The 27,509-nt window shown below is 41.5% G+C and overlaps 1 protein-coding gene across 5 annotated transcripts in view; it reads left to right on the top strand.

Moving 5' to 3' along the window:
• The window catches only part of ATF6 (activating transcription factor 6), a 201,151-nt gene that overhangs the window by 13,146 nt on the left and 160,496 nt on the right, over nt 1-27,509 (top strand). For all 5 annotated transcript variants that reach the window (XM_042924741.1, XM_042924742.1, XM_042924740.1 and 2 more), the window contains exons 3-7: nt 1,473-1,560; nt 3,502-3,602; nt 6,265-6,394; nt 7,480-7,683; nt 15,076-15,296. In XM_042924741.1, the coding sequence (XP_042780675.1) occupies nt 1,473-1,560; nt 3,502-3,602; nt 6,265-6,394; nt 7,480-7,683; nt 15,076-15,296 (744 nt within the window). The remainder of the gene's footprint in view (nt 1-1,472; nt 1,561-3,501; nt 3,603-6,264; nt 6,395-7,479; nt 7,684-15,075; nt 15,297-27,509) is intronic.

Below are 27,509 nucleotides of genomic sequence, written 5' to 3'. Positions count from 1 at the left end.
TAGATTTTTCCATGAGAAGTCATTGAAAAGCCAGAATAGAGAGGTATAAATATGTTTCCCTTTACATAAAATAGGCCTGTTAAGTTTCCAACCAGATAGAATTCTTAGGCCGTAAAAAGTATTTGACTTTTTTGGCTGAAGACTGAGAGAAGCATCTCCGAAGTAGGTCACGTCCACTATTATATGTTTAAAAACTATTATATGTTTAAAAACTACTATAGCACTCAGGTAGGCTTTGTTGTTTAATTTACTTACGCCAACAAAGTTTAAGGATGTTTTTGGTTGCTGAAAGTATGAGGTTGTTTAGTTTCATGATGTGTAGATTCAAATAAGAGAAAAAAGCAAAGGGGATTGATTTAAAAAAAATGATTGTTTCATGACTTAAGTAGTTTTTTCTTTCTTTTCACATGAACTTCCATACATTCTTTTTATATAACTTGCACCAATATTCACTTAGTTAAGGGCAATGTGATAAAACTGTTTTCCTTCTCTCTTTTTTTAAAAAAAATTTGTTTTTTTTAACATTTACTCATTTTTGAGAGAGAGAGAGAGAGAGAACGTGAGCGGGGTGGGACAGAGAGAGGGAGACACAGAATCCAAAGCAGGCTCCAGGCCCTGAGCTGTCAGCACAGAGCCCAACGTGGGGCTCGAACCCACTAACCAGGAGATCATGACCTGAGCCAAAGTCACATGCTCAACCAACTGAGCCATCCAGGCACCCCACCTTCTCTCCTTTTGTTCTCAATAAAAATAAACCACAAAATAGACGTTGTGAAATACTATGACTTTAAAAATTATTACCAAATGGTTGTTAATAATTAAGAGATTAATCTTTAATTTTTGCCTGAGGCTTACTTTCTTTACTGTTGCTGTTTTATTATCTGTCACATTAAGTTAATATTAACTGCCTTGAACTTTGTAGTACCATTTATATATTGCTTACTTCTGTTTTTGTCTCCATAACCCTAGACACTTAAGATAATAGTACTGTCTTGATCTCAAACACCTGTGAGGGCTCTGAAATCATGTGACAGTTCTTTATTTATGTATAATAATATAAGATGGCTATTCAGATGACCCAGAATATGCTTATATTTAAGTAAGAAACATTGTCATCTAAATGAAAAAAAAAAAAACTTTAAGAGTCCCTCTAAGAAGTGTATTGACTTCTATTTTGAGAAACCTAGTTTTATCTTCTAGGATTAAAAAAAAAATTAGAAATTTTATTTTAGAAGTTTGAAAAGGTACTGTACAGTAGAAAAAAGATAATTGTCCATTTTTCTGTGGATCGCTTCTTGCTTACATAACCATTTTAATATTTGATATAATTGAAGATTCAGCTGAAGTCTCGTTATGAAGTTGGGTAGTAGCAGTTATATTATTTATGGCCAGTTGTGTCTGAGGTTTGATTTCTAGATCTTTTTATTCTTCTAATATCCTTTTGCTGATAATCCTTTTCCTGAAACCTACAGGAAAATAATTTTGATACTCTTGATTTTGACTTGGATTTGATGCCTTGGGAGACAGGCATTTTGGACATCAACAACCAGTTCTGTACAGGTAATGGTGTATTTCACTGGTAAATATTTTAAACAGATCCATTTTATTTTGTAGTTTGGTAACAGTCAATACTAGGTGGGGTTACTGGGCTACTTTGATGGGTCAAAAATTCCAGGGACTATATATTCTACTTTTGATGTGGCAGGGCACATACAAGTTTCTTGCCAGAATGGATAGAAAGAATTTCATGTTATGTTTTAGTCGCATAATGAATTGAGAATTCATACCCAAAATCTTGATTTTGAATTATATACAATATCTCTGGAAGAGGTTAGCCTGTCTGAGAACCAGACAGAATTTAGGGAATCAAAGAGAAGAAGCTTGGGGTTACCCGAACTTGGGAAGTTGGTGTAGGGGTCCCACGCATCTGATACACATGCTTCTGTGGAAGGGGCACCCCCCTGGCTGATGCTAGTATCTTTAAGGAACCCTGATAAAGTACGTTTGGGATGTGCTCAGAGAGGCTGGGACCTGGAGGAAACTGCCACTTCTGGGATGAAGCGGATGGGAGGGGGAAGAAACCCCCTTCTCCCCTTTAGCGTCCTTCTAGTGTCTCCCACTGATGGGGCCTAAAAGGGAGCCAGCTGGGACATGTCTTAATAGTGTGCGTCGCAGACTATAAATAGGAGGTAGACTTAGCGCGGAGAGATAGTGAGTCAGTCAGTCACCCGCACGTCCTCCCATCCAAATTGCAGTCCTCCCCACCCCTGCATGTCCCAGTCCCTCATTTTATATATTCCTGTGTCTTGCTCAATACCTGTCTTCCCTCAAAGAATACGGGCTACCCAAGGCCGGTGTTCTGGTTACTCTTGTCAGGTAGCAAACTACTCTAGAACTTTGTGGCTTAAAACAACAACCGTTTTATTATGCTCCCAGGATCAGTGAGTCAGGACAGGGTACGCCAAGGGTGGCTTTTTTCTGCCGTGTGATGTCCAGACCGCAACTGGGAAGGTTGAAAGGCTGGAGTAGCTTGAAAGTTGGGGGCTAGAATTACCTTAATATCTCTTCACTCACGTATCTCTTGCCTGGCCCGAATGGCTTGATGACCAGGAGTGTCAGCGCACCTGCACCTGGTCTTTCTGTGCGGCTGAGCTTGCTCTCAGCTTGGTGGTCTCACGTAGTCAGCCTTCAGAGGCTCCGATCTAAGTGTTCAGCACACAGAGTAGAAGCTGCGTTTGCCTGATGTCTCCCAGCCTTGGAATCCGTGGAGCGTGACTTCTATACTCTGTTGATGGAAGGAGTCCTAAGACCCCCTTGCTTCAAACGGAGGGAAACAGATGCTGCTTCTCACTGGGGAAGGGCAAGATCACATTACAGATTAGGAGGGATGGTAGAGGTTTTGCAGCTAACTCTGGACAGTGCAGTCTGTTGCAGGGATGTGCCCTCTCTCATTCCCACCCTGTCGCAGACTTGACACCCAGGAACGTGACCTCGGCTGTAGTTGCTTGAAAGATACGAACGGTATGTGCGATTTAATCGTACTGCCAAGAGTGTTTTCCAAAATACTTGTTGCCGATTTCCTGTACTTTGAAAAGTGATTTTGGGACGAACCTGTAATGTTTTGCATATGGTATAATATTCCGAAGGTCCGACAAGTCTGTATGGTAGAAGGATGTCTCCTGCAGCTGCCGTTCTTCAGCCAGCACGTTCTCCCCAGAGATGACCACAGTTACCGATGTGTTCATGTTTATCCTTCCAGAGAACTAGTGCACCTGAGGGAAGATACATACATATGCACGTATATAATTTATTATACAAATGGTAGCCTACTCCATTCACTGTTTTCCGCATCTGGAATTTACATTCGATGATGTGTTTTGGTGGCCTTAGCTTCAGTGTGATTGGATTTTAAGAGTAGATTTTACCTTCTTTCCTCCTAATTGTATTCTGAGTTTGTATGGTGCAGCGGGAGAATTTTTACTCCATGTTTTTCCATTAAAGGCATTAAGGCAGAGCCTCAGCCACTTTCTCCAGCCTCTTCGAGCTGTTCAGTCTCCTCTCCTCAGTCCGTGGACTCTTGTTCTTCAACCCAGCACGTTCCTGTAAGTAGCCAGTCTTTTACTGTGATTTTTTAAAAAAAAATTTTTGAAGTTCTTTAAAACTTATTTGTGAGAGACAGAGACAGAGCACAAGTGGGGGAGGGGCAGAGAGAGGGAGACACAGAATCCGAAGCAGGTTCCAGGCTCCGAGCTCTCAGCACAGAGCCCGACGCGGGGCTCGAACTCACACGCCGCGAGATCATGACCTAAGGTGAAGTCAGACGCTTAACCGACTGAGCCACCCAGGCGCCCCCTTTTACGGTGATTTCACAGTGATTTTGATTATAATGCTGTCTGGAAGTCATGCATGTGGAAGAGGCAGTTAACATTTATTAAATGCTACTGTGAATCTTATTATCTCCTTTCATCCTGAGGGAATGGAGTCTCGAGGAAGGGCCTTGGGAGGGCAATAAATTCTTTGCCTCTTTGGTTTTGCCCTCCTTCCCCTATGTTCTTGCCTTCATGATTTCATTTTCTTTGCACTTTACCAGTATCCGATATTTTTTTTTTGTTTATTGGCTTACTGTCTTTTCTCCCTGGTGCCCTCTCCTGCCTGTTAGAATATACATTCTTTGAGGACAGGGAAGGCTCTAAGATGGTCTGTTTTTGTAATGCTTTGGTCATAGAACCTAGAATGGATTTTTTTTTTAATTTTTTTTAATGTTTTATTTTTGAGAGAGAAAGATAGAGAAAGAGCGAGCAATCAAGCAGGTGAGGGGCAGAGAGAGGGAGACACAGAATCCGAAGCAGGCTCCAGGCTCTGAGCTGCACAGAGCCCGACGTGGGGCTCGAACTCAAAAACCGTGAGATCATGACCTGAGCCGAAGTCCGACACTCAGCTGACTGAGCCCCCCAGGTGCCCCATAGTTTCTGTTTTTTTGTTTTTTTGTTTTTTTTGATGTTAAGAAAGTATCCCTCTAATTCTTGTGTTTTAGGACTTTTATGAGGAATACTTGCTGAATGTTATGAAATAACCCTTTAAGCATCTAAGGCCATGAAGATAATCGTATCCTCTTGTATTGTTAGCTTGTACTCTTTGGTTTCTCCCAGATACACTCTGAAATACTGTAAGGTTCATAGAGACCAGTGTGTGGCTGGGGCTGAGTAGTTGTTGAGGATCAGTGAGCGAAAGAGCTCTCATTCTCACCGGCATGACTGGGAATGACCATTTCTCCCCTATTTTCTCCAGGTCATTTTAACTTCTTTTCTTCTGATCGAAAAAAAAAAAACAAAAAGATTTTTTAAAAAAACTTGCCTTTGGTTACCATTTGCATTTTTTTCATTGAAGTGGCTGTTCCTGTCCTTGTCTATCTTGGGCAGATATGTGCCCCAGTATGTATCTTTTAACTTTATGGTCTATTTTTTTTATTATTTATTTAAAAAAAATTTTTTTTAGTGTTTATTTTTGAGACAGAGGGAGACAGAGTGCGAGTGGGGGAGGGGCAGAGAGAGAGGGAGACACAGAATCTGAAACAGGCTCCAGGCTCCGAGCTGTCAGCACAGAGCCCGATGTGGGGCTCGAACCCACAAACTGTGAGATCATGACCCGAGCCGAAGTCAGGCACTCAAGGGACTGAGCCACCCAGGCGCCCCTGGTCTATTTTTTATTATAAAATATTTTAATTACTGTTTGTTCAAATTTCTTTCTTCTTCCTTTATGGCTTCTGGGTGTTTTTTTTTTTGTTTTTTGTTTTAAATTAAGGGAGCCTACATTATGCTTAGAGTAAACGAATATTCTCTTAATTAAAAAAAAATATTTTTTTAAGTTTATTTATTTATTTTTGAAAGAGAGAGAGAGGGAATATCCCAAGCAGACTCCACACAACCAGTGTAGAGCCCAGTGCGGAGCTCGAACCCACGAACCATGAAATCATGACCCAAGCCGAAATCAAGTCAGGTGCTCAACCTGCTGAGCCACCCAGGCGCCCCTCTTAATTTTCCTTTTAATAATCTTACAGAGTATTTTGAAGATGGTATGATGTATTTATGCATGTCTATTCTATTATTATATGTAACATCTTTTTCTCTCAAAATAGAAATGCTACTTTTATCCTATGTTAAATTTCCGTATGCCAACAAAATGAGACAGATCCGCTAAATGTTAAGACTTGGAAAATGTTATCTTTGTACATCTCTGTATTACCAATTCATCCATTAAATAAAATAGCCCTGTTCCTTTTAGTGTTTGTCTTTCTTTCAAAACATTTGGGACAAAGACAGCATTAATAAATAAAGAATAAAAATTAGTAAGAACTATTTGTTTTGAGTTTCTTGTAAGACTGAATAGGAGATTGGGGGAAAAGGATATTGGCATTTTCACCATAGACTTACCATATACTAAATGTTTGTATAGCTAGGAACCAAATAAATACCAAGCTTGTGGGAGGAAACGTAGAAGCAGATCAGTGATTCCCATCTTTAATATGAGAGGATAACATAGAATACTCTGCAGTTTGGGTTATTTTTCCCTAGTATTGATGGATAATGCTTATTTATCCAGTCTCTTAGTACTTAGTATACAAAGTTTCAAATATATTACACCTTTGCCTTGAAGTTGTCGTGAAGGATTTATCTGCTTATGTATGGATCTTCCCCCTCTAGGCAATTTTCTGCTCAAGGACTGTATGCTTCTGCATGAATCTGTTTGTGTTTCATGTTGCTACAGGAGGAGTTGGATTTGTCTTCTGCTTCCCAGATGTCTCCCCTTTCCTTGTACGGTGAAAGCTCTCATAGTCCCTCCTCGGCAGAGCCACTGAAAGAAGATAAGCCCATCATTGGCCCTAGGAGCAGAGTTGGTATGACTCCATGTCCTAACTTGGACTGAGCTTAGGTTCCGTTTTTAAAAAGAAAACGTTGGATTAAGTTCATGTTTATTAAGCTGGGTTTTTGGTTTTAAAAGAGTGGACCTGTTTTGTTTGTTATGGTTAGTTAATGTGGAGAGGAAAGGCAGGGAATCCTCTTCTTCGGTGGTTTTGTCTTTCTAGGTGAAAAATGCTTTCAAGTAGAAGTAGGCCTCATCGTTTTCAAGAGAGAATGCCAAGATTCAGTTGAAGATCTTGATTGTGAAGGCCATTTAGTTGTGACATTTATTACCTCTTAATCTTTAGGCTTTATTCACTGATTTTAGCTATTCTCCTTTACCAGTTCATATATCCCCTTCCCAAAGCTGCGGCTTGGTCAGAAAGGAAGATCTCACTACTTATAATTTTTTTTTTTTTTAATGTTTATTTATTTCTGAGATAGAGACAGAGCATGAGTGGGGGGGGGGGGGCAGAGAGAGAGAGAGAGAGAGAGAGAGAGAAAGAAAGAAAGAGAAAGAATCTGAAGTAGGCTCCAGGCTCCAAGCTGTCAGCACAGACCCCGACGCGGGGCTCAAACTCACAAACTCTGAGATCATGACCCGAGCCGAAGTTGGTCGCTCCACCAACTGAGCCGCCCAGGCGCCCCTCTCACTATTTATAAAATAAATAAGTCATGGAGATGTCGTGTATAGCATGGTGACTGTAGTTAATAATACTGTGTTGCATATTAGAAAATTGCTAAGAGATTACATCTTAAAAATTATCCTAAAAATTGTAACTGTGCTAACGTGGTAATTCGACTTACTGTGATGATCATTACATGATACAAATACCGAATCATGTCGTACACCTGAAATTAATATAAGGTTATATATCAATTGTACCTGAAAAGAAAAGGGGAAGACCTCAGATTAAGGACCTTTCTTGAGTCCAGTAAGATCTCGAGTGGCTATGCTTAAACTCCAGTTGAAGATACTTACTAAGAAGTCAAGATAATGTGTAGAAAAAGGTGTGTAATGGAAGCTGTGTTCTGGGAATTGCTTTCAGATTGATTTGTGATTTGTTTGGATTTTCTCCAGCAAATGGAATGACTCCAAAGAAAAAAATTCAGATGACTTCAAAACCTTCAATTCAGCCCAAGCCTTTAATACTTCCAGCAGCACCCAAGACTCAGACAAACTCCAGCGTTCCAGCAAAAACCATCATAATTCAGACACTGCCAACACTGATGCCATTGGCAAAACAGCAACCAATTATCAGCATACATCCTGCACCCGCTAAAGGTACCTGAGTAGAATTTGAGGCTGCGTGTGTTTAAGTGATGGGCACTAAGGTTGCGTCACGTCATTTGTTTTATCTTGGGTTATAATTTCTGAGCACACGCTGAGTGCCAGGAATTGTCCTTGGTTTTGAGGATTCGCAGAGATGACTAATACGTCGTTCCTATCCTAACAAGAGAGATCGCTCTCCAGATGAGTTATGTTTGATACGTCTTTTTTCTTACAGTTTTAGTTAGGAAAACAACTGTCAGGCTTGTGATTTTGTATAGCCACTTGTAATGAAGAAGAAAATCTGGGAAACTTCCTTGGTATCATTTCATCTTGAGGTTTTTGTGTCTATGAACTCTTGTTTTTTGTTTTAAACTTTTTTTTAACGTTTATTTTTGAGAGAGAGGGACAGAAAAAGAAAGTGCACACGAGCAGGGGAGTGACAGAGAGAAAGAGGGACAGAGGATCCAGATCAGGCTCTGCGCTGGCAGCAGAGAGCCCGATGTGGGACTTGAACTCACAAACCATGAGATCATGAAGTCAGATGCTTAACCAACTGAGCCACCCAGGCGCCCCTGAACTCTTGTTTTTAAGAACAGGTCAGCATGTAAAATAACATTACAGGTCTAATAGGTGAGTTTTGGCAAAAGGATCAGGCTCTTAGTCTCTGCAGAGGCAACATGGTTTGGTAAACATGATCGTGAGTAGGGGCATTAGAAAGGAATCTGGGGGCACCTGGGTGGCTCAGTCGGTTGGGTGTCCGACTTCGGCTCAGGTCGTGGTCTCACGGTTTGTGAGTTTGAGCCCCGCATCGGGCTCGGTGCTGACAGCTCGGAGCCTGGAGCCTGGAGCCTGCTTTGGATTCTGTGTCTTCTCCTCTCTCTGCCCCTCCCCCACTTGTCCTCTGTCTCTGTCTATCAAAAATAAATAAATGTAAAAAAATAAAATAAAATAAAAAAAGACAAGAATCTGAATGCTTGTCTTCATGTAGTTAAGAATGTGTGTGTTTCTATATTTTATCCACCAGATGGCCTCACATACTTGATTCTGCAGGAATTACATCTAGCATTGCAAGAAGTTGAGAGAAGTTCATGTTTGAGGATTTGGTAACTGTGCAGATATAGGAATCATTTGCACATGGAGATGTCTTAGGCAGATTGCCTATCACTCTCTTCATATTGCTATGTGCACACAAGAGTAAAGGAAAACTTGTTTAATGTTCTTTCCCTGAATTTACGACTAGGTCTTAATGGGGCATGGGTTATAAACAAACCACCATTGTTACACTTGTCTTTATGGCGCTGTTCCCAGCTCTGGGTTGTTCATTCACTTCTTTGGAGCAAGAAGAGCAAGTTTTAATGAGAGCAAAGGTCATAAATTTGATTTCTAGTTGATTTGTTAGTTTTGTTCTATTCCAAGGTCGTGAACAATAGGACATTGACAAAGAGAACCAGGTGGGAGACTGGACAAGCCAATGAAAAATCCATCAATCTCTACCCACCTCCCCCCCCCCCCCCCGACAAACCTGAGATACCTGTGCTTTCAGTGCAGGGTCAGAACTGCTGCCTTTATCGTGCGAAAAATAGTGGTCCTACAGAATGGGTATGCTTGTGGTCTGTGAATGGATGTAAAGTGTTCATGAACTCCTTGAAATAAGATGTAAGATTTATTGTATATGTGGATTTTTCAAGGAGTAGTCTCCAAAACTTTTATCGGGATTTCAGAAGGGTCTGTATCTTCCCAAAGGCTAAGAATTTAAACTTGTGAAGAACCTCGTTATAGTTCCCGCAATGTATTAAAACACAAGTATACAAAGCAACACTTGACGTTGTTATGACAAGTGTGTAAAGCAAAGGGTATTGCTAAGAATTTGCTCTTTGCAGATCATGCTTGAGTGATAGAAGACAAACTTCTTTTCTGAGCAGGTTATCAGGTTCAGAAACCTGAATCACACATTATTCAGAATGTCAGTGCCTTCCCATTATCTGAAGATAGTACTTAGTTTGGGGAGCAGGTGCTAATATAAGGTGCTTGTCTGGTTTTGTAGAGAGTTGGTATTATGAAAACATACAGCTTTAAGTATGTCTTCCATTTATTTGAAACAGGTAGAGGGGAAATACAGGAAAGGCATTTTACAGGTAATCAACATAAGTATCAGCAGTAAATATTTTACTATTAAAAGAGAAGTAATTCTTACAGGATTAAGTTCAAATTCTCTCGCTTGGAAGTCAGGCGCACCATGGTTTGGCTCTAGTTTCGTTTTCTAACTTTACATTATAATCACTCCTTTTTATAAACCCAACTTCCTCTTCTAGCCTGATGAATCTGGCCGCTGTCCCTTGAATTCTCATGTTTTCCCTAGTTTCTTGGCTCAGACCGTTCTGTCTGCCTGGAACAATTTCTGCCCCTAAGTCCGCTAAGAGTGTTAGGAGGAGTGCAGGTGAGGGCTGGTGAAAGCCTGCTGTATCAGTGAGAACGGAGATCCAGGATAGAGAGTGCGAGTATGGGAAAGTGCAGAATCACAGGCTTGGTGATTGGATGGTTTGGAAGGGGAACGAAGGATAGAGCGGAATGTATCCTGTTTTGGGCTTTTTTTTTTTTTTTTTAATTTTTTAATGTTTATTCATTTTTGATAGAGTGCAAGCAGGGGAGGTGCAAAGAGAGAGGGAGACACAGAATCTGAAGCAGGCTCCAGGCTCTGAGCTGTCAGCGCAGAGCCCGACGCGGGGCTCGAACCCACAAACTGCGAGATCATGACGTGGGCTGAAGTCCCACGTGATGCTCAACTGACTGAGCCACCCAAGCACCCCCTGTCTTGGGCTTTTTGAGTGGATGATAGCGCAAGTCATTGAAACGGACGATGGAAGTGATATAACTTGCCCCAGGTCATTCTGCTCATGAGAGGTAGAGTCAGAACCTGGGCCCAGGGGGTCTGGCTCACGGCCTGTAATTAGTCACCATACTACTTTGTTGCCGCTAAAAGAACGCAGAGATGTGCCCCTTGATCTCAACAATTCTAATTGGGAGTTAACACATTTATGTAAACAGTTAAATAGCAGTCACTGTGAGAACTAATGAATTAATAATTCATGCAGTACCCTTCATGGAAGCTATTATTATACAGAAATGGCAGTTAATAATAAATAACAGCCAACATTGAGGTTTTTTTCTGTGTGGCAGACACTGTTATAAGTGTTTCAGTGCATTATCTTGTTGAATCCTTACATCAGCTCTGTGAGGATAGGGACTATTATTATCTTCATTTTACAGAGGAGAAAATTAAGACACAGAGAAATTATTTACCCCAGGTCGCATAGCTGTCCTATTTTAGACAAGGTAGGCATTCAGCAGTGCTGGATACATAGTTTGAAGCCTCTGAAGAAGATTGACAAGAAAGAACTATTACAATTGATGAGTCATACATAGAAGCATTTAGCATTGAATCTAGCCATGTTCTGTTAAGGGGGATTTGCGTGTAATGCCTAAGAGGATTTTGAGCAGGCTGAAAGGGATAAACAGCCTTTTGGTATGTCCTTTTGGACCGTTTCCACGCTAGGAACAGCCGTCACTATGTTCAGCTGCTAACTGAGGCCCAGAACAGTTCTTTGCATTACATTTTATGATCTGTGAGCACCTTTGGGTCCGTGTTGAGCAAGTCACTCTGAGTTTTTCTTGAACACGTCGTATTAGAAATTTCTCCCCATTCAGTCTTGAGACCCAGGCAGGCCTGGAGTATTTAGAGGATCCTCGGTTTAGATGCTAGCTGATTTGGGGATAGTTGTGTACCCTGGGACGAGAGGGCTTGACGTGCGTTACAGAAAACAGGAGGCGGCGGTGGCCTGGTTGGACTCGGAGCCACATTCGGTCCACAGACCTTGCCTCAGTGGTGCTCTGTCTCCCTCACTGCATGATGTGGTTCTCTCAGCAAGGGGATGCTGCCAGCGAGGCCACAGACAGGACAGACTTGGGTTATTCTTCTGAGTTGAAGAAATATCCCGAAGCCGCCTGCATGTGTTAGCTGGAACTAGAAGTGTGATCCCTCTCTTTGAAATGACTTAACGCTTTACGCTTACCCCCTCTTGTCTTTGGAATAATCCCCAAGTTCACCGAACAGTGTTTCATTTCGGGACCTTTTTATTGTACTTTTGAAACTCACAAGACGTGCAACACTGCTTCTAATAATGCTCTTTCTCAAAGTATGGTTTTAGGTCAAGTGGTTCCCAGCCTGCAAACTGTGGACCTAAGGTGTGGGTGGTGGGAGTGGTAGCCTTGGGCATTGTGCAGAAGGCATCTGCAAACCCATATAGGGGGCAGGCATTTTCTACACACTGGATAATTTGTTTTATATATCTTTGTACTCCGGGTTTTCAGATTTTTGTGGCTATAGTTCCGAGTAATAAACTACAGATTTATTTTAAATTTTTACTAAGTTCTTAATAGCCTTTTCTCAACATGTATTTTCTCAGTCCCTGGAAACTGAATGGACAGCCCTGACCATCTTGGGTGGCCATGATACTTTTTAAAAAAAATTTTTCTTTTTAATATTTATTTACTTTTGTGTGTGTATGAGAGAGAGAGAGGGAGGGAGGGAGAGGGGCAGAGAGAGATGGAGACAGAATCTGAAGCAGGCTCCAGGCTCTGAGCCGGCAGCACAGAGCCTGACGCGGGGCTCGAACCCAAGAGCTGTGAGATCGTGACTTGAACTGAAGTTGGATGCTTCACCGACTGAGCCACCCAGTTGGCCCATACTTTTTGATGTTAAAGAAAAATACTTATATTCAGGGTGGGAACCCTTGGTTGAAGTTTTACATAATAATGAGTTAATAATGAGTGTTGTGGTTTCTTAACAAGTGTTACTAAAAAACTTGACATTTGGTCACATGCTATTTATTTAATTTATTTTTATATTTGCACATTTGGTCTAAGCATATTTATATCTGCTTCTGAGTCATTTCCTTATTTTATACGTTTTTGTTTCATAAAAGGAGTCCAAGGGAAAAGAAGATAAAAATGTTTAGTGATCATTTTTGTCCAAGTAAATTGTACGTATTACTTCTACATCTTTTGTGCTAATTTAATAATTTATCTGGGATGTAATGCTATTAACTAAATTCTACTTTTAGTATGCTTTTTGAGGCCATCTGAAACAAAGACTTTGGTTTAATAGATGTGACTTTTTTTTTATGCTAAGACAGGTGTTCTTAACAAACAGGTGTTCCGAAGTATTATTTAGATTTTCAGTTTTCCTTGATCCTTTGAAATACCGAGCTGAGTTTTACGTGGGTCATGTTACACTGTCTGAAAGTATAATGCCTTTTTTTTTTCCCCTTAAAGAAGAATTATAAATATTTATGTAATTTTAGTTGCTGGTTACTTTAGTACCTTTATTTTGTTAGATATTTTGCTCAAGCAGCTGTGGATATTGGGGGAGGCTTTCAGCACCTGATAAAATTGGCCGGATCTGAAAGGAAACATTGAGCAGGCAAGTAAGATTTTTAATAGACCACAGTTATGAGTTATAGGAGTCTTCTTTAGGTTAATGATACTGATTCTCCAATTAACATAATTGAAAAAATAATGTTAAATGTGAGGATTGAGAACAGATTTGTAGGCCATTTTGTGTGTGTAGGGGGAGTTGGTATTGTCTACAGACTGTTTTAAATTACGGATTTATGTTTCCTGTGCCTGTTAGCTGCGAATTCATCTCAGATGGTTTTAACATTTTTTTTAAACAAGGATATCGTGAACAACTTCATAAAAAATACATTAAAAATTTTTTTTCTAACGTTTGTTTATTTTTGAGAGAGAGAGAGAGACAGACAGAGACAGAGTGTGAGCAGGGGAGGGTCAGAGAGAGGGAGACACAGAATCCGAAGCAGGCTCCAGGCTCTAAGCTGTCAGCACAGAGCCCAACACGGGGCTTGAACTCACGAGCCTTCGAGCTGTGAGATCATGACCTGAGCCAAAGTCAGCCGCTCAACTGACTGAGCCACCCAGGCACCCCCAAAAGTATATTTTTAATTGAAGTCTAATTAACATACAGTCTTACTAGTTTCGGGTGTGCAGGTAACGCCTGAACAACTCTATACGTTACTCAGTGCTCATCACAGGAAGTGTGCTCTACATCCCTTTATCTCACCCTTTTCCCACCCTCCTCCCCACTGGCGACCACCCGTTCTCTGTATTTAAGGGTCTGGTTTTTGTTGCTGTTTGTCCCTTTTCTCTGTTGGTTTGTTTTGTTTCTTAAATTCCACATATGAATGAAATCATACAGTATTTGTCTTTCTCTGACTTATTTCACGTAGCATTATGTTATCTAGATCCATTCATGTTGTTGCAAACAGCAAGATCTCATTCTTTTTTATGTATTCCATTGCCTGTATTTACCACATCCTCATCCATTCATCTCTTGATGCACACTTGGGTTGCATCTGTATTTTGGCTATTATAAATATAGCTGCAAGTCTCAACATTTTGATATTTGTAGCTCCTGTCTTTCCAAGTATTGAGTTACTGAATCACCGTTTATATATTTTTGGTGTTGTATTTCTAAATCCGATTAGTTTAAAATACATGGCTCTCTTGGGGTGCCTGGGTGGCTCAGTCAGTTGAGCCATGACCACCTTTGGCTCAGGTTATGATCTCGCAGTTCATGGGTTTGAGCCCTGTGTCGGGCTCTGTGCTGACAGCTCAGAGCCTGGAGCCTGCTTTGGATTCTGTGTCTCCCTGTCTCTCTGCCCTTTGCCCGCTCACTCTCTTTTTCTCTCTCTCTCTTTCAAAAATAAACATTAAAAACAATTTAAAAAATAAAATACGTGGCTCTCAGTGTTCAGTATAAAAGTCTTGTTACTTACAATATGAAAAATATTTTTTAGTACTAATTTCAGAGGTTGATAGAAAAATCTATGTATAACTTACCAAGTTTGGCACACATGCAGTTGAGAAAAAATATGGAAATACATTATTAATGATAACTTCAAAGGGAACAAATTTAGTTTTCATTAAAAATACAACAACAGAAGTTTGTGTGTGTGCTGCTATGGGTTATGTTTTAATTGGTGGGGTTTTTGTTTCTGTTTTTTTTTAACGTTTATTTATTTATTTTGAGAGAGAGAGCACAAGCAGGGGAGGGACAGAGGGAGAAAGGGAGAATCCCAAGCAGGCTCTGTGCTATTAGCATAGAGCCCAGTGCAGGGCTCGAACCCATGAAGCTGTGAGATCATGACCTGCAAAATCAAGAGCCAGACGCCTAAGCAACTAAACCACCCAGGCACCCCCTTCATTGGTGGTTTTAAATCCCTTCAGTGTCAACTTCCTGTTACAGCCGCAGAAGAGACCTGAGTGTTCGGCATCCTCTGCCTCATCGGTCGTGCACGCTGTGATTCCTTTCCTTCTTTCTGCACTCAGGTCCAACAGTAGTGCTCTCTTCGCCTGCCGTGGTCCAGCTTCAGGCACCTGGAGTCCTGCCCTCTCCTGCCCCGGTCCTTGCTGTCACCGGGGGAGCCACGCAACTACCTAATCCCATGGTGAATGTGGTGCCGGCCCCTGTGGCCAACAGCCTGGCGAATGGAAAACTCTCTGTGACTAAACCTGTCCTACAAAGCACCGTGAGAAGTGTGGGCTCGGATGTAAGTGTTGAAACCCAGTGCTTTATCACACCTGATTTCAAAACCAACAGAACCAAAACACGCTTTGTTTTCCTTGCCTTGTTTCTGTTTTCTAAATTATTTTATACTGCCTCAAATAAAAGAATGTGCTGGGATTGCACATCCGTTATTTGGTGGCAGATTATTTTGTTAGAATCCAAGCGAAAAGGTCTGAAAGAGGCTAAAGTTGTTTGATAAAAAGTGACGTATAGGGGCGCCTGGGTGGCTCAGTCGATTGAGCGTCCGACTTCGGCTCAGATCATGGTCTCATGGTTTGGTTCGTGAGTTCAAGTTCGTGAGTGGGCTCTGTGCTGACAGCTTAGAGCCTGGAGCCTGCTTCAGATTCTGTGTCTCCCTCTCTCTGCTCCTCCCCCACTCATGCTCTCTCTCTCTCTTTCTCTCTCTCTCTCTCTCAAAAATAAAGCAAGCTTGAGGCGCCTGGGTGGCTCAGTCGGTTAAGCGGCCGACTTCGTCTCAGGTCATGATCTCGTGGTCCGTGAGTTCAAGCCCCGCGTCGGGCTCTGTGCTGACCGCTCAGAGCCTGGAGCCTGTTTCAGATTCTGTGTCTCCCTCTCTCTCTGACCCTCCCCCGTTCATGCTCTGTCTCTCTCTGTCTCAAAAATAAATAAACGTTAAAAAAAAATTAATAAAAAAAAAAATAAAGCTTTGGGGCGCCTGGGTGGCTCAGTCAGTTGAGCATCTGACTTCGGCTCAGGTCATGATCTCACAGTCTGTGGGTTCGAGCCCCACGTCGGGCTCTGTGCTGACAGCTCAGAGCCTGGAGCCTGCTTCCGATCCTGTGTCTCCCTCTCTCTCTGCCCCTCCCCCACTCTCACTTTGTCTCTCAAAAATAAATAAATGTAAAAAAAAAAAATTAAAATAAATAAATAAAGCTTAAAAAATTAAAAAAAAAAAAAAGTGACGTATGCATACTTTGCTGTAACTCCTTTTGAGCCCTCTCCTCACATTCTTCAAGCCCTTCCCCAGCCCAGGCAGACACTAGTGTCCTACAGGATTCTTTCAGGTCTCCTGATTGAAATGTCTTTGGCAAGACCCAGATAAGAGTCTGTAGACTATTTTCTCATCAGGGTTTATATTTCTGTCCTGACTTATGAAGGGTTTTCACCCCTGGGTAATAACTTCCTGCTCTTAGGAATTCTGTCTCAGTGACTAGTTGGTGTTTTCCCATCTTTGCAAATCTTCAGGTTTTCTAGCCTGTTGAAGGTTTTTTTTTTTTTTTGTAATTTATAAATCACAGAGTTTCCTAAGATCTGTCCTCCCTGAAGCCAGTTATAACATTTGCCAGCTAACTCTGCTTTCTTAAAACGTGGTACAAAAATACCTCACGTTATGTACTAAGAAGTAATTGAGTATCATGGGCCTAAAGTTTAATGAAAGTTAAAGTCAAATAACCATTCTAATAACCAGTCTAATAACCATCTCTCAAATTGTTACTGGGAAGCCAAACTCATGTGTTTTCTTTAAGATAAAAGTAGATATTACTGACTGTGAATATTGCCACACTACCTTTTCTTTAGGTATTGCGAAGTACTTTTAAAGTCCTAAAGCGCTGTGAGTTCTTAAGGTTATCGAATACTGTCTGATCGGTCCACCCTAATTTATTAACCCAGCGTGTCAGCCCAGTAGTGAAATTGCTCCTCTGTTGCATTAAACACAACCAAGTGACCTCAGCCGGCAATATTGTAAAGACCCATAACAAAGGAATATTTTCTGATGAAGCAGAACATTGAAGATCTGCAGTAATTCCCATAGCGTTTATAGGTATTGAAAACTGTGCACCCAGACACGGGGGAAGATTAGTGTCGGACGAGAATAGACATGGATGGTACAGGATTAGCCTTGACTGTTAACGTTCCTTTAATTTGAGGTCCAGAAAAGGTTAAGCACAGTGCTTATGGCATAATAGGCACTAATACACAGTGTGTGTTTCAGTTGAAGATGAAACGATACGCTGGCATTTGCTTGAAATACTCTGGAGGTGGGGCGGGAAGCCCAAGATGGAGGAAACAAGATCGGCAAAATGTTGACAGTCATCAAAGTTGGGTGTGTCGTCTTTCTTTCGTTGTGGTGTGTGGGAAAATTTCCATAGTAAATAAACAACAATCGGCGTCCAAAACAATTCCGTGGTATCGTCAGTTAAAAAGTTTTATGGAGCACCTGAGTGGCTCCGTCGGTTGAGCATCCGATTCTTGATTTCAGGTCAGGTCATGATCCCAGGGTCATGGAATCGAGTTCCTGGTTGGGCTCTGTGCTGAATGTGGAGCCTGCTTGGGATTCTCTCTCTTCTACCCTCCACCCTTCCTCTGCCCCTCCCCTGCTTGCACATGCGTACTTGTTCTCTCACTCTTTTTCAAAAAAAAAAAAAAAAAAAAAAAAAAAAAAAAAGGATGGGGGGGAGCCCGGGTGGCTCAGTCGGTTAAGCGTCCGACTTCGGCTCAGGTCATGATCTCACAGTTCGTGGGTGCGAGCCCCCCGTCGGGCTCTGTGCTGACAGCTCAGAGCCTGGAGCCTGCCTCGATTCTGTGTCTCCCTTTCTCTCTGCCCCTCGCCTGCTTGCTCTCTCTCTCTCTCTCTCTCTCTCAAATATAAATAAACATAAAAAAATTAAAAAAGAAAAAAAAGATGGTACAACCAATAAAAGAGAGGGTGTGCTTTTCATAGGAGGCCGAGAAGGCTAAGAATGATGAAAGAGGATTTTTAAAATGATCCTTTAAGTTTTCCTTTTAATCCTCTTTAAATTATAAATTGAATGTTTCTTCTGTGCAATGGAACTAGCAACAGAAAATATCAAAGTTGTCTTTATTCCATGTTAGGACATTTAAAGTATTTATTTTTTTATTTTTAATGTTTTTAATGTTTGTTTATTTTTGAGAGACAGAGTGAGTGTGTGTGTGCTTGCATACGAGTGGGGAGGGGCAGAGAGAGAGGGAGACACAGATTCTGAAACAGGCTCCACGCTCTGAGCTGTCAGCACAGAGCCCGATGTGGGACTCGAGCTCATGAGCTGTGAGATCATGACCTGAGCTGAAGTTGGATGCTTAACCTACCGAGCCACCCAAGTGCCTCTGAAGTATTTGTTATGAAATACCTTAGACATGGAAAAAGGTAAAGACTAATTAGAACTTTAGAAAATATAGATTAACAGCATGTCACAGTTGTTAAAATATTAACATAATGTTAGTCTGTCTTCATAGACTTACAACGTCTGATCATGGGACAGTCCAGAGGAATGTGGCCAGGATGGGAAGGGGGTCTGGAAACTATGTTCTGGGTAGAGGCAGCGTTTAAGGTTTGGAATGACTCAGTAAACTGAAGAACACTGAATGTAGATCTGAGAGGCGATTCTAGGACGTGAAGGTTGATGTGTGGAAAACAGGGTGATTGATCTGGGTTATTCCAGAGGACTCAACTAGAACAGGTACAGTTAGCGTTATTTAGAAAGGGTCCTTCCAACCCTAAAATCCTTTGATCCAGTCATTGTATTTAAAAACGGGAGGAGATCTTTTAATTTTTTTCTTCCAGCTAATATCTGAATAATAAGCATCTTTTTTTAAAATTATTTTTTAATGTTTATTTTTGAGAGAGAGCGAGAGAGACAGAGTGCAAGCAGGGGAGGGGCAGAGAGAGAGAGAGAGAGACACAGAATCTGAAGCAGGCTCCAGGCTCTGAGCTGTCAGCACAGAGCCCCACTGGGAACCTAAACTTGTGAACCGCAAGATCATGACCTGAGCCCAAGTAGGATGCTTAACCAACTGAGTCACCCAGGCGCCCCTAAATAATGAGCATCTTAATGTTGGTACTCATCATTGTGTTCTGCTGACCCATTTTGTAATCTCTGAACATTTCAGTTGGTTATTTATTGATCAATTAGACATTCACTATAACTTCTCTGGTGCGAAAGACCACGTTTGTTCTGCTCTCACACTCTTAAGAGTATTCTGTAAATCTGGTGAATAATTTACTGATGAAGCCTCCATCAACATTGAACTGGGGGATGTGTGAGATGCAGAAGTATAGAACCAACAGGTATGATTTTTTTTTTTAAGCAGTATTTATTGGCTAGCATTCTTACTACTTTTCAGAGTTTAGAGTCGACAGTATTATAGGAGAAAGATTTCAAGTACTGTGTGTCTAGTGCAAGAGACCTAAAGGCGATTAGAATAAATTTTCTAGTCAACCTGAGTTGAGGTTTTGTGCTTATTTTTCCTTGGCCTGCATATCAGGAAGTGAGCCAGGCTTTTTCAGTATGAGTTTTCTGGTAGAGGTTTTGACTTAATGTTTATTTCAAGTGAAGAAACATCAGTCTGTCCTATCAGCTGGCCAAGCCTCTCAGGAACCCGAAGTAAATTTGTTCCAGAAGGAGCTGCAGGAAACTTTGATCTGCTGGGATGGTCTCCTGTGTTAGTAACTTGGTTGACCTTAATAGTGCGTGCATTTGTTAGACTCAAGTCCCATGAAATTATGATAAATTTGAAGTGGTATAAATTTCTGATTAAAAATGGCCCAACAGAAAAATTTTTCATTCTGTGCTTTTTGTGCTTTTAAGCCAAAAGTGTGGTGAAAAAGCAGTAATTCAGCAAAAGAAAGCGTATCAGTCTTTTGTGGCTTTGTAAGGCTGACATGGCTTCTTTTTTCCTACCTTTTTTGTTCTTTTGTTTGGCTAGTTTCAGTCTCTGGAGACCTGCTACTGCCCTAAGTAGCGTTTTTTGCATACCATATTCTGCAAACTGCATTAAGTGCCACATTTGCTGTTATGAAACAGTTTGCCTGGTTCAAATTATAATCTCACTCTTCCTGCCTGTTGCTGGTAAATCTGTTCTGTTTAACTCTTGGAAACCTCACCTAAGTTTTCAAGAAATGTGGTTGGTTTTTGGCTCTGATCGTGATGGAAAAAATGAACATGGTCTCTCATTTCAGGGTAGAAATTCTCTTATGCAGTTTCTTAGTAAGTGGCAATCTTGGAACTACAGAATTGCCTTCATAGGAGAGCGTGCTTATCTTTCTTTAAAGGGCCGTTGAATGTTGCCAGACGTGGAACCAAGGGCTGAAAGCAAGCAGTCTGTTTAAATCTGCACTGCCATAACTACTACCCTCTACCCACCATAATTCCATAAAGTTCATGAAGCATTATGGCTCTGGTTTTAGGTCCATGGAGTTATATTGTTGTAGTTGTCTCGTTTGGGATAAAAGACCAGGAAAAAAAAAAAAAGTGTGGTGAAATTGTATTGTGTGTCCTTCGTACTGGGCCAAGGTGAAGCAAACCCCTATTGGAAATCAGTAGGTGGTAACAGTGGAAAGAAAATGATCAGGAGCTAGGTCAGAACTAGAAATCACATCAGATGGGAGGCCGATCAGGGAGAAATCACATCAGATGGGAGGCTGATCAGAGACAGGCTCTGCTGACAGGAGGCCCCAGGCCTTCTTCTCAGCCCATTCACCGCATGAAGCATCTTACAAACCTTTTATTACCTTGTACTCTCTAATTCTTTACTTAGTGACCTTGACCCTCCCATCCCAGTCTCCTCCCTTTGGGGGATCCTGCCCTAATCACTAAAGCCGTCATAAGAAGCTGGGTGCTGGGGAGATCCCTTTCTACCTGCCTGCAGGTATTAGAAATGGCGTGAATGGGATTCTTCTAGCATAGTGAACTAGAACTTTGTCACTTCGTTTCTCTGGAGACACCGTTATACCGTTAGGTTTAAGATTTCGGGTACGTTAGTACTGTGAGCGTGGAGGTCACATGATATGGGCCCAGACGGATGCTGTGCACATGGTGTTTCTTTATTGCAGTGAAGGAATGCTGAGCTTTACAGCAAGTGGTGGGCAAGTTTCCTCATTGTCCAGAGGAAGACATTACCTCATCTCTCAAGGTTTCTTGCTGGAAACAGCCCTGAGAAACGGCCTGGGTAAAGAGTGGTCAGGGCCTTGTATTCTTGGCATGCCCGGGAAGACGTATAGTAACACGACTCACAAGAGACCCTAGAGAAGTCCCTTTCAAGGAAAATACAAATCTAACGTAATTAATTTCCAGTGCAAAGCAACGCAGAGAAACTGTTAGAAAAATGGAGAGTGCCTGTGCTCTATTTTGGAAAAAAAAATTTCTTTTTCTTTTTTAATGACGCTTAAGCTGCTTGTGTTATCTGTGACACCCAAGAATGGGTTCTCTGTTAGGTCTAAGAGTGAGCTGAATATCCTTAAATGGTGTGGCCAGCTTAGATCTAAGAAGATAAATAATGAATAGATACATTTTGTGACTAAATTCCTTGACAACAAAGACATGGGATCATGATATTTCTGTAGGCTTTGAAAGTAAAGGAATCCATCAGAACAAATTCAACAGGAAGGATTTGGAGACCGAAAAAGCCATCCAGATTTTAGTAAAAGATTATTTCTGTGCTGACTGCTTTCTGGCTTTGCTGCTAGCAGGGACTCTGCAGATCAGAGAAGAACATGCTTTGTTAAAATATTTGTAGTTTCTCCTTAGATGGAGGTGTGGGCCTTCTAAAAATTTATCTTGAATAAGGACTTTGGCAAATCATTTCATTTGTGGTTACGGTGGTTTTGGAAAGGGAACAGAAGGTGTTTCTCCCCCCGCCCTGCTGGTACCGCACTTAGATTTGTGTCATTAGGTTAGATTTGTGAACTGTGGCAGCTGTGGCATTCTTTGTTCTGTTTTTGTTTTTTTTTTCAGTTTGGCATCTTGATAAGGTTAATAATTCTTGAAAAAAAATTTTTTTAACGTTTATTTTTGAGAGAGAGAGACAGAGCATGAATAGGGGAGGGGCATAGAGAGAGGGAGGCACAGAATCCGAAGCAGGCTTCAGGCTCTGAGCTGTCAGCACAGAGCCCGACGCAGGGCTCGAACTCACGGACTCCAAGATCATGACCTGAGCCGAAGTCAGCCGCTTAACCGACTGAGCCACCCAGGCACCCCAGGAAATAATTATTTTTAAAGGGATGCTGATTTCCATCTTAATAAATAATTAATACTTAATTCCCTTTTCTCTGGTTTCTCTTCCTGCAACCTGTTCCTGAAGACAGTCCTTCCATGCCCCAGATGCTTTGTAGCTACTGGGTTCCCCTGTCCAGAAGCAGTCACTGTTACTAGTTTTTCATGCGTCATTCCTGAGACAGTTCCTTAATATATTGGTATTTACAGTTTTACCTATTTACCTATTTTACAGAAATGGTAACTAGTGTCTACATGCTGTCCTGCACCTTCCTTTTCCCCTTCAGTATATCTTCGCGTACTTGCCATATCGGCACTTAGAACGTTTTCTTGTTCCTTTACTAGCTGCGTGGTAGCCTGTTTCGTTCGGGTGTCCTAATTACTTAAGGTTTTTTCTTTATAAGCAGTCCCTTCGTTGAATAACTTGATACTCATTTAATTTTGTTTATGTGCAAGTATATCTGTAGGAGAAATTCCTAGAACTGAAATTAGAGGCAGAAGGTAGGTAGTTTTTACATTTTGATAGATATTGTCAAATGGCCCTCCATAGGGTAATTCTAATTTATTCTTCCACTTTGAGTGTATGAGAGTGCCAGTCACAAGGCCATGGACAGTGTCTCCATACACAGCTCCCCTTTTCTTCACGTCCCCCCTTTCCTTGCATCATTGATTATAGTACTGGGTATGTGCATTTGTCTGGAGAGAGAGTCTGTAGCTTTCTATGTAATTTTTTTTTTTAATAGTTTGTTGAGATAAAGTTCACCTTTAAAAGATCTAAAATTTAGTGGTTTTCAGTATATTCACAAAGTTGTGCTATGGCAGGAGCTGCTATCTAATTGCAGAATGTTCTCATCCCTCTAAAAAGAACCTCCCTACCCATTAGTGGTCATTCCTATTCCCCTCCTCTCCCCAGCCCCTGGCAATCACTAACCTGCTTTCTGTTTGTGTGGAATTGCCTATCCTGGACATATTATGTCATGGAATTATACATAGGGTGGCCTTTTGTGTCTTCCTTCCTTTCTTTCTTTTTTTCTCTCTCCCTTTCTTTCTTTCTTTCTTTCTTTCTTTCTTTCTTTCTTTTGTTCTTTCTTTCGTTCTTTCTTTCTAACTTTATTTATTTTGAGAGAGAGACAGAAAGAGAGAGCATGAGTGGGGAGGGGAAGAGAGAGAGAGAGAGAGAGAAGGAGAGAGAGAGAATCCCAAGCAGGCTCCACACTGTCAGTGCAGAAGAGCCTGATGTGGGACTCAACTCACAGACCATGTGATGGTGACCTGAGCCAAAACCAAGAGTTGGACGCTCAACCGACACAGAGAGAGAGAGAGAGCGAGCATGAGCAGGGGAGGGGCAGAGAGAGAGGGAGAGAGAGAATCCCAAGCAGGCTCTGTACTGTCAGCACAGAGCCTAATGTGGGGCTCGATCTCACAAACTATGAGATCATGCAAGAGTTGATGCTTAACCAGCTGAGCCACACAGGCGCCCCGAGATCAAAATCAAGGAGGCTTAACTGACTGAGCCACCCAGGCGCCCCCAAACCCTTTTTGATTTAGAGAGTATTTACAAATCAGTGAGAAAAATGCAAGTTAACCCAATAATCAAATGGATAAAATATGTGACTAGATAATTGACAAAGGAGAACGGCCAAGTATTTCGATGGCTGTCTATTCTGGAAGGGGCGTGCCCCCTGGAAGATATATTTTATGACTCTGTGAAAGAATATTAATTATTAATGGAGGAGAACTTTTGACTGGTTAAATAATGATATGCAAGGATTAAAAGTGTTAGGGTTAAAATTTTCTGTGGCTCTGCAGGTGTGTGTGTGTGCGTGGGCGCATGCGTGTTAGGCTTTGTATATGGTGATAATACTAATTATATTCATAATGATATCTCAAATATTTACAAGTTGCAGAAACAAACCATAAAAGACTTTTTTTTAATTTTAATTTTTTAACATTTATTTATTTTTGAGAGAGACAGAGACAGAGTGTGAGTGGGGGAGGGGCAGAGAGAAAGGGAGACACAGAATCTGAAGGAAACTCCAGGCTCTGAGCTGTCAGCACAGAGCCTGACGCGGGCCTCGAACTCACGAACCATGAGATCATGACCTGAGCCGAAATCAAGAAACCATAAGAGACTCTTGACAATAGAGACCAAACCGGGCGTCAGTGGAGGGCGGCGGGTGGGGGATGGGCTGGGGGAGTGATGGGGAGGTTGAGGAGGGCACTTGTGTTGAGCATGTAAGATGCTTAGTTAGATGTAAGTGATGAATCGTTAAATTCTCCCGAAGGCGATACTACATTGTATGTTATATATATAACTAGCATTTATATAAAAATTTGAAGAAAACAATTAAAAAAAAATTGCAGAAACAGAAATTCTCCAGAGAACACCGGTACCTTCACCCATTCACCTGTTAACATTTTACCCCGTTTGCTTTATTAGTTTGTTCCTTCTGCCTGTGTCTCCATCCGCACACATACTCGGTTTTCCCCCCTGAACTATTGTAGAGTAAGTTACATACTCTGTAGTCCTTTACCACCAAACATTTCAGTGTGTATTTTTTCAGAGTAGGGATAATCTCTTACATACCCACAGTATAGTTATAGTTATCAGCTTCATTCATTTACATTTGTAAAATACTTCAATCAACTGTCAGTATTACAGTTTTATCAGTTGACACAATAATCTCCTTTATTGAAAATTTTCCCTTTCGGTACAAGAACCAGTCAAGGGCCAGATACTGCATTTGGTTGTTATCTGTCTGTAGCTTCTTTAAATCTGGAACATTTCCATAATCCTTGTCTTTTTGACGCTGTAGGGGAATTCGGCTCTAATACAGTTTGATAAGTACTTCACATTCATATTGGGTTATAAATCATTTATTTTCACAGAGTCCTATTTGATTCTTACAAAATCCTTGTAGAGTGGGTACTGTTGATTCCCATTTTACCGTGGAAGGAATCGGTTAGGTGTTTTAGCCAAGATCATCTTGCTAAGATTGGCTACATTGATAAAGTAGTGTGTGCCACACTTGTCTAAGTGCCTGACTCACAGATATTTAAGCTTCCTAACAGCCCTTTGAGGTGAACGAGAGCCCCGATACATACAGAGTAAGGGGCAGACCGAGGGATCTTGGAGGAGTGTGAATTATACTTGGGCTGTTTTTCAGCTTCTGCAGCGATTAAAGGTGATTCCCAGGTTTTGTCTGTTTTGGTTTCGTAAGTCATTTTTAAAATTTAAAATCTGAAAATAGGAGCTGGGTTGTGGGCAGATATTTTCAATATTGCTTTATTTGCACAGTTTATCTGAGCAGCTGTGAGGCACATTGGCGATGGAGTTCAGAATTTTTGCCTCCTCACTCGATCTGTTCGTAGCTGCAGGGTAGCTCCCCTTACTGAACCTCCCGTATGTGTGGTACATTGTAGTTTACAAAGAACCTTTGTGTCCATTCGCTGTGTAATCCTCACCTGATCATCTGACCTGCTCCATCTGAGTTAGGATTCAAGCCTAGGCCTTGTCTCAGTCCAGTGCTCTTGTCACTACTCTGTGCTCCATTAACGGGGCTTTACTTTCAACGCAGCCCTGATGCAGCATGAATTTCAAATTATTACGTCTTAAAACTTGCTGCTGCCTTTTCTCTCCCTCTATAAATGTATTCTCTTAATTTGTAAAAATTTTCAGCAGGTGGTTGTAAGTCTTGAGAGACAAAGTATAGAGACTGATCTTAGGTGAACAATGTGGTGATCTCAAAATCGACAGCAAAGTTAGTCTTATCCGTATCTTATGATGCAGTAGTCATTTCCGGGATATGTGGTAGTTCAGTATGGGTGGTTAGCATCAGTACTGGAACCGTTTTGGTTTGAGATTGAATGAGACCTTTAGGGGATTCACGGGATGGCTCTCAAGTTTTTGTCCACAGCCCACAGTCCGCAGTAAGAAATGTGTTTTACATCTTTCTCAACACACACGGTCTAGGGAGACAGTAAGTAAGCTCTTACTACATTTAAAGCATTCTGTTTCCTTTTATTTTATCCTGTGCTTTTCTGTCAAGTTTTTTTTAAGTCTCTTATGACCCACTAAATTTATCATGCTACTTGCTATTGGGTTATAATAGGTTCAAGAACACCATTCTGGTCTAACCCCCTTTTATTACTGCCGTGAAAACGGGCCCTGGGAGCAGAAAGGATTCTTCTAAGATCTTCCAGTTACTTCATTGCAGTCCTAGAGTAAGAATTAAGGACACCAGTTTCCGGTACTGTATTGTCATCTGATGACTTCAGTCACTGTTACTCTTAGGTGGCTGCTGACTTATTTCTGGGGCCGTGTGAAGCCGGGGAAACTGCTCCGAGGATCCCTGATGATCCCTGTACATAGGACGTCCTCCGTCCTTCAGGAGGCCGTGCCCGACTGCGCGGTTTGCCTGAGAGCGTCTGGTGGACGCTTCTGCCTTTGCCTTCTGCCGGTCCTTCCCCTTCGCTCAGAACAGGCGGTTGCGTAGGGCAGCCCGGGCCTGCAGTTAGCAGGGGTTGCGTCTGTTACCTTTTCTCACTCGTGAAATCATACTCCCTGTCCAAAGGCATTCCGCATTAAAAAAATAAAAGTTTGTAGGGTGAAGATTATTGCCTTGACTCTGCCAATTAAATGGCTCAGGTGGCCAGTAATGAAACTGCTTTATTTAATTTTTGGTGACCAGGAACTGGGTATAACACACACACACACACACACACACACAATAGAAGGAGTAAAATGAAATTTTGGCTTTCTGTCATGAGATTTGAGAAGAGTACAGGTAGTATAAGTGGAAAGTTTCCCCTTTTCTGTTTTGAACAATTTTATGAGAAAAAGGGGAGTATTGTGTGTGTGTATATATATATATATATTTTTTTTTTTAAGGAGTTTTTTCTTTATTTTTTAAGTTTATTAATTTTGAGGGAGACAGAGACAGTGTGAGTGGGGGCAGGGGGACAGAGAGGGAGAGAGAGAGAATCCCAAGCAGGCTTCCTGCTGCCAGCGCAGAGCCTGATGTGGGGCTCGAACCCATGAAACCATGAGATGGTGACCTGAGCCGAAATCCAGAGTCAGACGCTTAATCTACTGAGCTACTGAAGCCCCTCTTTCTTTTTTCCCTTTTTTTTTTTTTAAAGTTTATTTATTTATTTTGAGAGAGAGAGGGAAGGTGAGAGAGGCTCTACACTGTCAGCACAGAGCCAGACGTGGGGCTCAAACT

The sequence above is a fragment of the Panthera leo genome, chromosome F3 (genome assembly GCF_018350215.1).
Source record: "Panthera leo isolate Ple1 chromosome F3, P.leo_Ple1_pat1.1, whole genome shotgun sequence".
Classification (NCBI taxonomy): domain Eukaryota; kingdom Metazoa; phylum Chordata; class Mammalia; order Carnivora; family Felidae; genus Panthera; species Panthera leo.
Note: the sequence above shows the minus strand (reverse complement) of the source record. Positions and strands in the feature narration are given on the sequence as shown.